Here is a 16262-nt window from a genome sequence, read left to right on the forward strand (position 1 = left end):
ACAAGCATTTTGGTATAAGAATTCAGTCTGTTGAAGAATTCCTTCAAGAAGAATTCCTTCTGTTGGTCCTAAATTTCCATAAAATCCATTTCACACCATTGTCAGCAATGTGGTTTCCTCTCTTCCAGATCACAGGCAGAGTGGGAATCTGTTGTCCATTTGTTCAACAGCTCACATGTAGAGGGGCTGGGGAAACTGTGCACAGGCCCATTGCATCCTATTTTACATGTGCGATTCGCTAGGATGCCAGCCACCATTTACATGTACTTTAGTACTAAAAGGGCAATGGACAAAAAAACCCTTTCCTCCTATACTAAACAAATGGCTACTTGTCAGGCAGGGTTAACTTGAGGATTTGGCAGTCCCCCTTCCTCAGCAAGGGACAGAGGGTGTAGGGCACGCAAATGGAGAGCACACTCCTGAGTCCTCTGCCAGATGATTCAAACAAACAAGCAAGCCAAGGGTTTTATTTATTTAAACAACCTTCCAATTCTCCGCAGTGTAAACTAGAGGGATATTCTTCAATATTTTCCATATCACGATTGCTCTTTAGTTAGTAACTGCTAGTTTTAAGACTAAGAGGCAAAGTAGTCCATATGATGCCTTTTGTTTGAACTCTCCCCCAGACCTTCTGAGAGTCCCCTGCTGGCTTGAGCCCTAGATGCTATCCCAAGGTGGCTGGCTCCCTATGAGTGCACACTCCTGGCACAATCCGCTACTTCCATGCCAGTTGTCCAAATCTAGAAATGCTGGCATATCCTGCAGCACTTCCCTCTGGCACCCATCTGTAAAGTACGATTGTAGTTGGTTAGATGTCAGCTTACTGGAAGCACTGCAAGAATAGCCGTTTCCAGGTTCAGATGAGACAACTGGTGTGAAGGTAGTGTCTCATGTAGTGAATGTGTGCTCATGGGAAACTGGTGGTTTGAGGCAAGCTTATATTAGAATTTCCTTGCTAAAAGGAATACATGTTACGCTATGTGTGAACCTGCCCATACCGTCAATATCAGCTCCTACGAGCACTTGTGAGCTTGGGCCAGATTCTCAGAAATGGCTACTTGCCTGTCAGAATCTCACACCTGGATGACTGTCTGCTGCCTTGGTCCAAGAATAGCAAAATCTGATCGCTTCTCCCCCCCCCCGCCCACACACTATTTTATTTTATTTTTACATTTATATCCCACTCTTCCTCCAAGGAGCCCAGAGTGGTGTACCACATACTTGAGTTTCTTCTCACAACAACCCTGTGAAGTAGGTTAGGCCGAGAGAGAAGTGACTGGCCCAGAGTCACCCAGCTAGTATCATGGCTGAATGGGGATTTGAACTCGGGTCTCCCCGGTCCTAGTCCAACACTTTAACCACTACACTACGCTGGCTCTGTTTGTCTGTCAAACATGGTCACCTGACAGAATCTGCTTTGACCACCAATATTTTCCTCTTTTTACAGGGGTAAAACTAGAGCAAATGTAATTTTTACAAAGGGGAGGTTTACGAAATGTGTGTGCTTTGTTTCCCTGGAGAAAGATGATGATGATATGAAAGTTAAAGAATGGAAAGAAAAGGCCATGAAACAAACAAAAAAGCTGTTTAATCTGATATTACACATTCGTGGACAAATATCAGTGATATGACAACCATCAGTTCATTCATTACACACATGACAGAAGAATGAGCCACACGGTTAGGAGTCAAAGACAGACACTACTCTTTGAAGGAGCTGCCCTGATTGACCCAAGAAGGATTTCTCCCAACAAGAATTTAACACTTTATATAGTTGACATATTAGGGCCATGTCTGCTACTCAATTTCCCTTTTTGCATAACAATGTCCCCAGATAGCAGTCTGCAGTACACACATACGCATCTTTGTCTATCTTTTGTGCAAGTTTTAGTTTTAAATGTGCATAAGAAAATGTATTAACAAAAAGGTGGCATATGCCATGAGCATGGAAACCCCTGGTGGGAATCTCAACTCAGTCCTGAAATCACGGAGTGGCCTCCACTTACTGACTCTCAAGCTTAGCTCCCCACCCTGCAACATGGAGATGATACTGGCCTACCTATACTTACAGGATTGTTGTAAAGACCACAGAGCCAACTCATAGGAGAAGCACTTTGAACATTTAAGATATGCAGTAAATATTCATTAATGGTTAAACTTGTATACCGCCTTTAATTAAAACAATCCCAAGGTGCTTTTATACAGACACCATCATTATTATAGTTGCATTCTGCACAGTTCCAGAGACCTCGGGTTTTTCCAATGCAGTCAAAGGTAAAGGTAAAGTGTGCCGTCAAGTCAATTTTGACTCCTGGCGCGCACAGAGCCCTGTGGTTTTCTTTGGAAGAATACAGGCTCCAAAACTACTCTGCAGGTGGAAACTTTAGGCTTGCTATCTTACATACTACCAGTTAAAAAGCACACTTGAAACATGGTAATGCAGTGGTTTTTCAAGCTGTGTTTTGGGGAAACAGGGTTCCTTGGGAGCTTATCTGGGGATTCTTCAACGAGGAAATCAGTAACAGCAGAGAAGCTTCCTTGAAAGTTTTACCTGTCAGTAGTGATCTTCCACTGCAAGGAGAGCGCTGGGTAGGTTCATGCATGACAATACTACCCCTGCTAACTTGACTACTGACTACCCCTGCTAACTTGGCAAAGAGGCACCTTTCAACCTGGTGATTCTCTTAATTTAGCAGGGGGAGAGTAACTGGCCCTGTCCAGCCCAGCACAGTACCTCCAGTGACTGTTGCTGGTGTCTGTCTTATGTTTCTTTTTAGATTGTGAGCCCTTTGGGGACAGGGTTCCATCTTATTTGTTTGTTATTTCTCCGTGTAAACTACTCAGCCATTTTTTGGAGGGGCAGTATAGAAATCAAATGAATGAATGAATACGATGGATTTTGATGTGAGCCAACCTCAAGTGCAATTTCTTCCCCAAAAAAGAGCTTGAAGATTGATATTTCGGTTGCTGTTGTGGGCCCAAGTTCAAAACAGAAGGATGTGCAGGTAGCAGAAAGGGGGAGTGATAGTTGGGCAATAGATCCTTGTCTTTAGTTTGACTCTTAAACTAATCTTGCTGTTAGCCACTCACCCAGAGCAAACAGCTCATAGAATGTCAGAGTTGGAAGGGACCTGGGAGGTCTTGCAGTCCAACCCATCCAGCTGCCAGACCTGCAGCTAAGACCATGCTGTGACACATTAGCATTTCTACACAGACCAGCCCTTCTGTACGACAGCTGGTCAAGGGTTTTGGACATATTAAAACATTGTCTCTTGAGCTGTTTGGGAGGCATATTGGTGGAGTGCTGTGCTCCATTTTCCTGCACCTAGTACTAAACAACCTTAGGGCAGGAACAGGCCCATATGGAGTCTAGCAGAAGCAACCCAGAAGTTGTTACCCTTAGTGTTATAAATCACTAATGCTAGAACTAATCTCCAAATTAACTGGGGAACCTGGCTTAAAGAGGGACTTTTGCTGAATGTAGGTTCCTAATAATATGGGATAAGAGAGGGGTTCTCAAATTTGGGTCCCCAGAATGTTGTTGAACTACATTGCTTTAGGAGTTGAAGTCCAACAACTACAATAATGGGAGGAGAGCTGGTCTTGTGGTAACAAGCATGGAATTGTCCCCTTTACTAAGCAGGGTCTGTCCTGGTTTTCAGTTGAATGGGAGACTATATGTGTGAACATTGTAAGAAGTTCTCCTTAAGAGAAAGGGCCGCTCTGGGAAGAGCATCTGCATGCAGAAAGGTTCCAAGTTCCCTCTCTGGCATTTCTAAGATACGCCTGAGTGTGATTCCTGCCTGCAACCTTTAAGAAGCTGCTGCTAGTCTATGTAGACAATACTGAGCTCAATGGACCAATGGTCTGACTCAATATAAGGCAGCTTCCCTATGTTCCTAACAACACTGGGGGGACCCAAGTTTCAAGAACCCCTAGGATAAGAGGTATTTTGAGCAGAGGACATAGGAATGGAGACACATTTATTAACCATAATATTGTAAGTCATACTTAGGGAAAAAATATTTTCAATTTGTACCTACAGAAATATACATTAATTTATATTCTCTACCAAGTCCAGTGATTAAGTGTCATTGTGATATTATATACAAAATGTTTTTACGCTAAAGTAGTCAACGCTAATGTTTTAAATCTCCCAAATGAACTGAGACAATTTGCACACACTTCCAAGGAAATCAATATTACAGACACAATCTACCAAGCACAGATGTTCTCCAGCCTCTATCCATTCAGATGTCTCAAGAGTTCTAGTATTATGAGAAACTCCTCTCTCATACAAAGGTTTGGGGTCATCCAAATCCAACTGACTGACACAAACATCAGACCAAAAGGAAGTTCTTCAATGTGCTATTAATGTATGCAATCCATCAACATATGATGGGATGATAGCCACTGGCATGTCTTATTTTCAAAAGGCTTAAAACTATGTATGGAACTACTTGAGGTCTTATTTGTGGCTATTCTCATGGTACGTAAATTGAACTTCTAGATTCAAAGGTAAGAAGCAAATGCTGGGGAGATAAGCTACAGGGAATGTCCATCAACCCCATGCCTTGCTTGTGAACTTCTCGGGTGCCTCTATCTGATTAGGGTCCATAGCTCAGACCTGCTTTGGTCCCAGGTTCAATCATAAGAACCTAAGTCCTTCTGGATCAGGCACAAGGCTCATCTAGTCCAGCATCCTGTTCCATACAGTGACCCACCGGATGCCTCTGGGGAGTCCACAGGCAAGAGGGATGTGCATGCCCTGTCTCCTCTCTCCTGCAATCCTTGGTATCTCCAGGTAGAGTTGGGAAAGATCCCGTTTTAAAACCACGGAGAGAGCTGCTGCCAGAAAATGTAGACAATCCTGAGCTGGATGACCAATGGCTTGATCCAGTATAAAGCAACTTCCTCCGCTCACTACTGAGAACAGATTGCTAGACTGGGTGGGCCTCTGATCTGACCCAGCAATACAATCTGTAGGTTAATTCAATGGCTCCTAAAGTAGTGCTGCTGAAAAGAAGCTTGTTCTTGGGGAACTGTACCTTCTAATTACTCTGCATTTACAATGGATATGAGTGACATATTAAAGAGAGAGCGCATGCAATGGGGAAAACTGTTACAGTGTTCTTTCAACTGATCTAGTATGTATGGGGAAAATGTATAAATCAATAATGGGCTGCTTCATAATAATACACAGTAGAGTTTCAAGCAGTTCTGGAAGAGATATGAGAAATTGGGTATGGAATACTTTAGGGCTTCATCGCTTGCTATGCTGCAGGTACACTTATCCAATTTTAAATTAAGCCTTTCCAAGGCTGCGTTCTCACAATCACACTGATCCTGGTTAAAGAGATCTGATCTTCGTTATCTATCTTGGTTAAATGCAGTTTAACCACAGTGGTTTGACCAGGATTGCCTGGGAAATTTGTGTTCTCACAAACAGCTCTGTGGGGCTCAAAAATCCTGGTTAACTCTTTAACCAGGATAGTCTTGATTGTGAAAATACAGTCCAAGTAGGCACAAGTAGTTACTAATGGAGGTATACTGTTCTCTGGCCTCTTCTAGCCCAATCAGTCTGACCTGGGATTAGTTAGATGCCAGCTCATTCCTTCCAGTTCAAGTGGGTTGTGGTTCAGCTCTTCCCTTCTTCCCCAATATGGACACCTGTGCCAAGGTAAGTCATTGCACACCTTTGGGACAACCATCTTTCCCTACAGTCTTCTGCCTCGGGTGCCTTAAAGGCAACACAGTCCTCTTCTCTGATCTATCTCCAACTGGAACAATGATAAGAACCAAGCAGTACGAATGTGTATGTCTGTCATTCGCACAGGCTCATGAGTGGTTCCTTGGTTGAGTGGCGGGAGGGGGCTCACTAGAAGGCACTGCTAAAGTCCCTGACTGAGATTTATTTTGTATTGATGTTTTAGTTATGGCTTCTGGATCAACAAACAATGAGGCTGTTCTCATGAGCAGCCAAGCCCAGGCTTAGGGACAGACTAATTCAAAAATCATAACCAAAACAAGGAGGAGGAGGAGGCTGGTCAGAGATGCTTCTCAAATAATGTTTTGTAAGTTGGTCCTTGCAAGGAGAAGGGAGCATCAGTGCTCTTGATAGATGTACCCATTCAAATGTATTCCCTTAGTATTCCTTATCAAACAGTGGAGGACCAGAAATGCAGTAATGATTTCTGACCATGGACTGGTTTTTAATGCGCATTCCCAAGAAAAGGCAATCTAAATTACTCATCTCAAAAGACAGATCCTGAATTGAACCCTTTCCCTGTTTTTCACTTCTAGCCTATGTGACCAGATATCTGTGATTAAGGTGCATTGATGGCCCTAGCCCAGAACTTTTTCATGTGTATTCAAAGATAATGTAGGAATCTTTTCAAAATAAATCTAGTGCAGGTTTTCCCAACTTTGGGTCCCCAGATGTTATTTCACTACAATTCCCATCATCCCCAGCCACAATGGCTGAAGATCATTGCAACTGGGGATGATTTGAGTACTCCAACAACATCTGGGGACCCTAGATTGGGAAACCCTCATCTAGTGGATACAAAGAATTACACATCAACATAAGGCTGCTTTCACAGGGAGCCTAACCCAGACTAGGACAGCTGAGCCTGGGTCAGGCTGCTTGTATGCGTGGAGCTGGGCTCCTGGCACTGCCCGCCCACCTAACCCTACTTTAAAGCCTGGCCTTTAGCCAAGATTAAGGGTGTGAGTGCGCCCTTAACCCAAGCACCAGGATTGTGTGTGTGCTTTGGCTGCTTGCAGTCTGAATGCACACAGAGATGGGTGCCAAGAGTGTCCATCTCGCAAGGGTATCCTCCAATGCACTGTGGGATATGTGGAGGCCAGGATGCATCATCCTGGCCTCCAGAGATCAGTAGATCATGTGGGGAGCGCAGTCCACGCTTCCCACCAACATTGAGGCATCTTGGGGGGGGAGGTTTAGTACCGCCTTCCTCTCACCCTCCCTGTTGTGTGAATACCCTTCATGTCAAGTTATTCCAGAGCTATACCCCTGCTGCCAATGACACAAGCTGCACGCATCTCAAAAACACAGAGATCTCTAACTGTCCCATAGGGTCCAGGTCATGATGAACTAACAAACATTTCCAACCATTCCTTACATCCTGTAATATGGATCTAGTAAACATTTAGCAGAAGCTCCAGGCATATAGTACCTAGAGAAAAACCTGAAACTCTGCTTTCAAATGTAAAAAATGTACACACCAGGGAATAGAATTCATAACCGTACAGTAGAACACGGTGTCTATAAGAAGTCGGGTGACAGAAAGACAAAGCTGTATCAGATACAAAAGAGGGAAGTGTAGTCAAAATAAGCTTCCATGGCCTGCCACACAAGTAAACACAAAGGGGACCAATCCACTTCCATGAAACAACCCCAATGTAAATTATCACTGTCCCAGAAGTATATTAAAAATCACAGTTTTCTGCACTCTTGAACGCAATGGCAAGTCAGTTAAAAACCTGTCTTTAAACAATCCAGCTTCCACATTTAATACAACAGTCCAGTTTTATGATCCCATACCTGAATTCCCAGTATATTTTTTTAAAGCAGAGAATTAATAGAGATTAGTGTGGGGTTTTTTGTTTCCGACAATCAAGAATGTTGTGTAGTGGTTGGAGTTAAGAGCAGTTTGCATAGTTCAATCACTAAGCTTGTTTCTGAAAGGTGGTAGTGGGAAATGAAGTCAAGATGTTCTGATGAGTGGAGCTCTCTCATCTTCGGAACTCTAAAACAAAGAGGACAAGAAGTGAGCACACAGTGTCCTAGGAAGCAAGGAGGGGAGTAAGAACAAAATGAACCCAATCTCTACCCAGAAAAAAATGCAATTGTGAGATGTCAAAACCCATGTGCACAGATGGGGCATTTTATGTATCTCCCCCTGTGCCCAGCCACCTTTGGCTATCTCTGAAAGTAAGCCAAGATCAAATCTCAGTGTATTGCCTTGGGAGCTGGGGCATCCCGAGGTTGAGAATCCCTGGATTAATGGCTTCAATAATTGGATGAAAGCACTGGATTCCTTTAAGAATATAAGAACAGCACTGCTGGATCAGGCCCAAGGTCCATCTAGTCCAGCATCCTGTTTCACACAGTGGCCCACCAGATGCCACTGGAAGCCACAGGCAGGCGCTGAAGGCATGCTGTCTCTCCTGCTAATACTCCCCTGCAACTGGGACTCAGAGGCATCCTGCCTTTGAGGCTGGAGGTGGCCTATAGCCCTCCAACTAGTAGCCATTGATAGATCTCTCCTCTATGAAGTTATCCAAGCCCCTCTTAAAGCCAAGCCATCCAGGGTGTTGGCTGTCACCACATCTCATGGCAGAGAATTCTACAAGTTGATTATGCATTGTGTGAAAACAATACTTCCGTTTGTTGGTCCTAGATTTCCCAGAAATCAATTTCATGAGATGACCCCTGGTTCTAGTGTTATGGGAGAGGGGGGAGAATTTCTCTCTATCCATGTTCTCCACACCATGCATGATTTTACAGACCTCTATCATGTCTCCCTGCAGTCGTCATTTTTCTAAACTAAAAAGCCCCAGGTGTTGTAGCCTTGCCTCATAAGAAAGGTGCTCTAGGCCCCTGATTATCTTGGTTGCCCTCTTCTGCACCTTTTCCAGTTCTACAATGTCCTTTTTCAGATGTGGCGGCCAGAATTGTACGCAGTACAATTATACTTTAGAGAGCATAAAAAGGATTAACTATCAAAGGTGGGAGGAGGTGTCGACCTGACCTGGGGTCTGTGGGCCTGAGCCCTGAGCTTTTAAAGTTCCCAGCAGCATTCCTATGTGGGCCCATCTCAGCCCCAAACTTTCTGTGAGCCTTGAGCAAGTCATGGTCTCCCCTCAGCAACCAGTCTGCAAAAGGGAAGATTAGTGGCCTACCTCAAGGTCTTCTGAGGTGATAATATTTTTGTTAGCAATGTAACACATTTTGCATAGTGTAATGCTACTTAAAAGAAACGTTGTCTCCACAGGCCCGCAGCTAAGCTATTACCACAACTAAAAGACAAAGAGGTCATTCACGTAATCAAAAACTGTGTCCTACCTGGGTTTGGGAGCTGTGTGTGCTCCCAATTTTTGGTTGTGTGGAAGCAAGGGAGGAAGAAAACCTGGATAGCTTTTCCTCCTATATTGTTTCCACACAATCACTTCTACCTAGGTTTTCCTCTTACCTTGCTTCCACACAACCAAAAACTGGGAGCAATCACAGCTCCCAAACCTGAGCAGAACACAGTTTTCGATTGTGTGAATGACCTCAAGGTCTAAACAGGTTCATGTGGATTGTTAGTCAGGTTTTAAGTCTCCTATTTAAAAATCCCTGCCAAGAGAGCAGAGAAAGAGTGAAGCCATAACTGTTCCAGGCAAGTAAACAAGAGCTGGCCTACAACCAAAGAACCTTGCTTGTTTTCCCTTGCTGTTTGGGGCTGAATCCAGCACCATGACTAAGCAAAAGTAACACAAATGTATGCTTACTCTTGTAAGAACCTGTTCAGAAAATAAAGCACAAACAATAGCAGCAGCAGGCAAGGAGAGATGGGGAAAGCCCCCTAGCGCACTCTGGGATGTCCCGCCCTCTTGTACAACAATCTGTATTTCCTCCCTCCATTTTTGGATTGCTGCAGGAGGAAGAAAAGCTTTTTAGCTCAGAAACCCCTCATGCTTGCATAGATTGTGTTACTCTGTAATTCATCACACAGCCTTCCTTATGGGCAGTGTGTTGTGGAAGTTTCAGCATCACAGAGAAGAGGCAGCAAAAGTTGATGAGAAGTCATAATGTAAACTCCCACTCAGCCATGAAGTAATCATGGGTGACTTGCTTACTCTATTTCACAGGGTTGCTATGCAGATAGATGAATTAAGAATGGTTGAACACTTTGTTCAAAAGTGCTCAGAAGTCCACTTGCATAGTTGTGAGGAAACATTGGGAAGCCCCATGCTATCTTGAACTCCTTGAACGAAGTGTGGGTAAAATGAAATAAATAATATGACTATGTAATAATTATGATTACTACCCAATTAAGAAAATTTTAGCAAGTCAGTCATAAGATTTAATAGATTTAATTAAATTGACTGGATCTGCATGGTGGGGGGATAAGTTGTTCTAAAGAAAAATACATGCCATCTTTAGGTTTAGATAACACATCCGTAAGTTGCATGAAGCAGAACAGATATTCCCCCTTCTCTTGCATATAGTATAGAATGCATTTACCATCTGTAATTTTTACAGTTACTATACATACCTGCCTCCCAATTTATCGGGGTGCCTTTTTAGCTGATCAAAATTATTGCACCGCTGATTAATGTAAGATACCTTTCAACTTGGGCTTCAATCCTATACATAGTTACCTGGAACTAATTCTAACTGAACTTATTGGAATTCACTTCTGAGTAGACATGCCTAGGATTAAGTTATAAATCTTGCCACCCTAACGAGGGACTGTCCATAGGTGCAAAAGGCAGAGACCACGTCGAAGAACATTTTGTCTTAAGGCTGATTCACACATGTGTTCTTCACTTGAGGACACTCAGGAAAATATATGAACCACCCCACTCCACTGAAAAAGTACTATGTTGGAGCAGACACTAAGGTCTTTCACGCAATCATAGGGGGATGGGGGATCAGGGGGTGGGAATAACACCCGCACTGATTCTCACAGACGATCAGAGCTTCCATTTGGCTTTGTGAACACATCCTGAAAACCACCCTGGCAGCAGCAAACAAGTTCTCCCAACCCTGGGAGAACCTTCCCAGCATGCATTGCAAAGCCAAGAGGCGCAATACTCCATGTCCTCAGCAGCCTCACTCTGACTGGCCGCAGGGGGCAGGACCAGCCCTATTCAAGCCATGGCTAGCATGGGACCACAGAGCGTGAATGTGCCACCCTGCAGAGCAGAGTGTCTGCTTACTGAGGTTTTTTACCTCAGTAAAAAGCAGCATCTGGGCTACCCACATTTGAACAGGCTGAGCTGGAAGGGTTCCCATGAGTTCTCACGGGTATTACTAGCTGTGTTTGCTGCCTCCTACCCTCCAAATCTTGGCCATGTGAACAGGCTCACTGAGTGATGCACTTGTGGAAACAGAGGTTTTGCAAGTCACTGTGTGTGAAACAGCCCTAAGCCTTAAGGGTTTACTAGGCAGGTTTATCTTTAGCACAAGGTTTGCAACTAGCCAAGCAGACTGCGAAAGAAATACACTTTACTCCGCTTACCATGTGTCTTAAGCAAGCAGCAGAGACGCACTTACTCTGGATCTATTAAAACTTCTCTGCCCTGCAGAAAGCATTTCAAAAGAGACAAAGGGGGAAAAAACAGAAAAAGAAATAAAACAAAACAAAAGCCACACATGTTCTGGCAACAGTATAAAACAAGCAACATTAAGACCAACCGAAACCAAAGGAAAGAAAAGAGGATTAAAAAAAAAGAGAGAGAGATACATAAAAATCAAACGGGCAGCTCTGATCCAAGCATGACCTTACCTCTTCTGTCTCCCGTACGGGCCTGCAGGCAAGGACAACGAACACAATTCCAAAAATAATCCCTATTGCCATGATTATATATGGAATGCTGGTGATCACAGAGGACTGCAGAAGAGCTGTCTTCAGTTTATCTGCAGATGCTTTGTCCAGCACGACACTCTGGAGGAGCAAAGAAGCCGAGGATCAATTTTGCTACTCCTTCTACTCGAATCAAATTTGTTATTTAGGTTAGCAGGTTCTCTCTCAAGCTTTTCCAGCTCTGAACTTATTCTCTCTTTTGACCTACCCCATCCCAACTAGACAAAATGGCTCCCCACCTTTTGCAACCCCATTTGTAGATGGCAAAAGGTGGCGGGCCATTTCAGCTATTTTTCATGTGTGCAAGAGATGTACCATGGTGCTTATCCCAACAGCCACTTCCCCTCTTGGAATGCCCCTCCTGTTATGTCATTATGTAGCACTGATCCAAGGGGCATTCTTGGGGGGCGGGGAAGGTAGCCGCTGAAAAGAGGGTTTTCACACTTCATCACACAAAGCAGATATTGCTGCTGCAGAGTACTGGGGGCAGATACAAATAACTATGAAAGGAAGTATTTTCAACCAAACGTGGAGACAGGGGTCGGGGAGAAGGTTTGAACTTGAAACGTTTGGCCCTGCTCCAGTTCAAGCACCAGTTACCTGTTCCACAGGAGATTTTCATGCACACTTCTCTCTGTACCCTATACTGTAGTATATTTATTATTGTTGTTGTTTACACAGTCAGACAAGTGTTATTGACTGGTTTGTTTTATCCAGACATCGGGTCCTTCCCAAGGACCTGGGATGGCTGAATAATTAACAACAACCAACAACCATTATTATTCAATTTCTATGGCTCAGGGCTGTTAACACAGAGAAACAACAAATAAGATGGAACCCTGTACCCAAAGGACTCACAATCTAAAAGAAACCATAAAACAGACACCAGCAACAGTCACTGGAGGTACTGTGCTGGGGGTGGATAGGGCCAGTTACTCTCCCCCTGCTAAATAAAGAGAATCACCACCTTAAAAGGTGCCTCTTTGCCAAATTAGCAGGGGTCAATTTACCTGAATTGAAGACTACTCTAAATTTAAAGATGACCCTTAAAAATACAGGTTAAATAAATAAAATACTGCTTTAAAAAAACACCTGGTTAAATATAGGTTAAAAAATACTTTAAAATACAGGTTAAAGACAGTTTGTACCTGTATTTATCCAAAATGCTGAATTTAACACCACCCCTGATTCCTAATATCAAAGAACTTTGAAAAAGCCTAGTCTTGGATTCAGGTAAACATCGTACACTTCCCCACCACTCTACCTAAATCCCACAGTCATGACAACAGACACACTGCTAGTCATAATCGGCAGAACTCAGACCATGGGCGCAGCGTCCATTAGACAAGGGGGGACAAATGTCCACCCGGGCCCACAAGGTTCGGGGTGTGTGCACCCTTGCCACTGCCACCCTTACTGGGTGCTGTTGCCTTGCAGCTGCGGTACGCGGCGCTTCCTCCTCCCCCCACGCTTCCTCCTCCTCCTTCCTCTCGCCACTGCTCTGTACACTGGTCGCTATGCAGGAGCCGCCGGAGAAGGGGCTGCCTGGCCCTGATCCACCGCCGTGCCCATAGCAGTGGCAGACAGTGGCCCCGTGCCGTCGAGCAGGTGCTGCTGCTGGCCACAGTGGCAGTGGCCACCCTCCCACTCTTCACGGAACGGTGTCAGTGAGTTCAAGGAAACAAGGAGGGGAGGGGAAGTCTTGGGTGGGCTGGGTTGCCCCTCCCCCTTGCAGCTGACATCAGATGCAGGGGGCGTGGCTTGTGGTGCTGGGGCAGCCCCCCCCCCGGCAACCAGGAACCTTGCTACACCTGACTCAGACATGCATTCCTTTCTCCTGATGCTCTCTAGATGTGCACATATAAACAACGATGATATTTAAAAATGCTTACCTCATTTAGGTATAGCACAGGCAAAACAAGTGTTCTGATATTGCCTGTTTGTCTAAAGGAAGATGAAAAAGAATCAGATGTTTTGCAGTGATTTCATACAAAACATTGTAAACGTCATCGCTGGTTATTATGAGAGCCAACTAGCTTTCCCCCAAGTGGAATCTTGTTCTGAGTCTGTACCAGGAACGGGAGAAGAGGCTTAGAGGTCATGGAAAGAAGAAAAGAGCTCCTTTCGGAAGTGTGGCTGGGGTGTAATTCCCGCCCGTTCCAATGCATTTCTACAACATGCCTACACACATATGCTTGTATGTACATATTCATATTGTCACTTTAAGTGGCTCAGCGGGGAAATGCTTGACTAACAAGCAGAAGGTTGCTGGTTCAAATCCTCGCTGGTACTATATCGGGCAGCAGTGATATAGGAAGATACTTAAAGGCATCATCTCACACTGTGCAAGAGGCGGCAATGGTAAACCTCTCCTGTATCCTACCAAAGAAAACCAGAGGGCTCTCTATGGGTGCCAGGAGTTGAAATTGACTTGATGACACACTTTACCTCTACATATTCATATCATCGCTTTATTTTTGCAGGATTCTTGACTGCAGAGGGAGATGCCTATGCATGTAGCTACACTGCAAACATATACTGGAACACAGGCATGGTGGAGTTAACCTACTACACCTGCATCATACATGCATTAATATTTATTCATTTATTTATTTTATTCTATTTCTATACTGCCCTTCCAAAAATGGCTCAGGGCGGTTTACACAGAGAAATAATAAATAAGATGGCTCCCTGTCCCCAAAGGGCTCACAATCTAAAAAGAAACACAAAATAGACACCAGCAACAGTCACTGGAGGAATGCTGTGCTGGGGGTGGATAAGGCCAGTTGCTCTCCCCCTGCTAAATAAAGAGAATCACCACGTTAAAGGTGCCTCTTTGCCAAGTTGACAGGGTATAATAAGCATCTGAAGAGGGCTGTGCCCTCAGTGCCCACTCAGAGGAGAGCTAGCGGTAAGGGTGGGTGATTTTTAAATTATTAAATTGTTTTAAGTTTTTGTACATATTTTAACTTGTTTAATGCTATTGTTAACCGCCCAGAGACGAAAGTTTGGGGCAGTGTACAAATTTGATAAATGAATGAATGAATGAATGAATGAATAAAATAAGGGGGCAGTGACTGGGAGTTGCCAGAAGAAGGGCACAACAAAACAGGAGCCTTGTCAGCAACTGGGCTGGGGGGCCGAGCCCAGGACCCCTCCCCACCTCTCAAAGAGGGCTGCTGACAAGCCTAAGTACCACTCCCCTACCTACTCAAACACACTCCCTTCTGCTCCTTCCACAGGCTGCCTGAAGTGGCTCAGCAACAGCAGGGGGAAGAACAAACAGGGGCATGCAAACAAGAAAAGGTGGGTCTCTTTAAAATCCCCTGCTAACTGAGCAAAGAGGCATTGTTTTAAAGTGGTGATTCTCTTTATTGAGCAAGGGGAGAGCAACTGCACAGCAGTTTCGCACAGCATCCCTCCAGTGGCTGTGGCTGGTGTCTATCTTATGTTTCTTTTTCAGATTGTGAGCCCATTGGGGACAGGGAGCCATCTTATTTATTTATTATTTCTCTGTGTAAACCACCCTGAGTCATATCACCCAGTCTTTGTGGCTTTGCCCTCATCCCTCAAGGCATTTTAGATTTTCCTCCATGATCTCATGAAATGGCTCAGAAGGCAGGAAGCGGCATATCAGAGAGGAAGTTCCATACTGGCTGAAGGGCTTTGGGAATTGGAAGGCAAGGAAATCAAAGCTGACTGAGAAAAGAGCAGTGCGATAGCAGCGAAGTTAGTCATTGGGGGGACGGATTGTTGACCTTTTTCAAAGTCTTCTGTAGCTACTTATTGTAAATCTGTATTTTATTACAAAGACTTTGAGAAAAAAACAAAAGCCTTTATGGTCCTGTCGAGATTCTCTTCAGGATCAGATTAAACTATATTAAAATGAAAGCCAAAGAAGTGATGGAAATGGTTTAAAGAAGGTTAAATAATAATATAAGTCAGGGTTTCTCAAACATGGATCATAAGATTTTGTTGGACTACAACTCTCATCATCTCGACACAATGGACTTTGGCCATTGAGGCAGAAGGTGATGGGAGTTGTAGTTCAATATCTGGGGACCCATGTTTGAGAGACCCTATTATAAACAACCTTGTTCCCAACCACCACCACCCCCCCTCAAAAATATCCACCGCTTATTTAATGCAACATAAAATGCACATTATTTTCTCTTCTACTTTGTTTCCTTTTAGTGGTATAATACATTCTTCTCAATGAAACTCCCCCTAAAAAACCCCCAGAGTACTTACACAAAATCTGGTAGTTTTTTAACATAAACGTTGATCTGTGTTCGCCTGGCTGCTCTCACCAGCAAACCTGTCAACTGCAAGATCAAGGAAGTCGCATTTAATATATATATTTTAATTCCTTATAATCATTTTAAAAAGCAGACTTACAAATTCAATACGGATTTGCTTTGGGGTGAAGAAAGAACCCATAGTGGCTAGCTAGGCTGGAAATCTAGGTTTTGTGAACTCCGTCACCGATGAGTCAGGTGAGAAAGCATGGAGGAAGGCAAAGGTATCAACAGCCTGTATGAGATGCCTAGAGTAACCAAAGCTACAATGGTATGCGTGGGAGCGTGAAGGTGATTGGAGCAGGTGGGGGGTGGTTGCAGAAGAAAAACATCTTTTTTGGTTGGTAGACACTGAGGCGATTCT

The 16262-nt window shown here is 44.1% G+C and overlaps 1 protein-coding gene across 2 annotated transcripts in view; it reads right to left on the minus strand.

The window, feature by feature from the left end:
* Positions 1-1568: 1568 nt before the first annotated feature.
* SCARB2 (scavenger receptor class B member 2) overlaps positions 1569-16262 on the minus strand; it is a 52536-nt gene continuing 37842 nt past the window's right edge. The window contains exons 9-13 of one of the 2 annotated variants that reach the window (XM_053254853.1): positions 15852-15925; positions 13493-13544; positions 11523-11681; positions 11256-11316; positions 1569-7772 (exon numbers count right to left, since the gene is read on the minus strand). In XM_053254853.1, the coding sequence (XP_053110828.1) occupies positions 11287-11316; positions 11523-11681; positions 13493-13544; positions 15852-15925 (315 nt within the window). In that variant the 3' untranslated portion in view covers positions 1569-7772; positions 11256-11286. The remainder of the gene's footprint in view (positions 7773-11255; positions 11317-11522; positions 11682-13492; positions 13545-15851; positions 15926-16262) is intronic. The other variant, XM_053254852.1, reaches the window with a different exon arrangement.

Source organism: Hemicordylus capensis, chromosome 5 (assembly GCF_027244095.1).
Source record: "Hemicordylus capensis ecotype Gifberg chromosome 5, rHemCap1.1.pri, whole genome shotgun sequence".
In the NCBI taxonomy this organism is placed as follows: Eukaryota; Metazoa; Chordata; class Lepidosauria; order Squamata; family Cordylidae; genus Hemicordylus; species Hemicordylus capensis.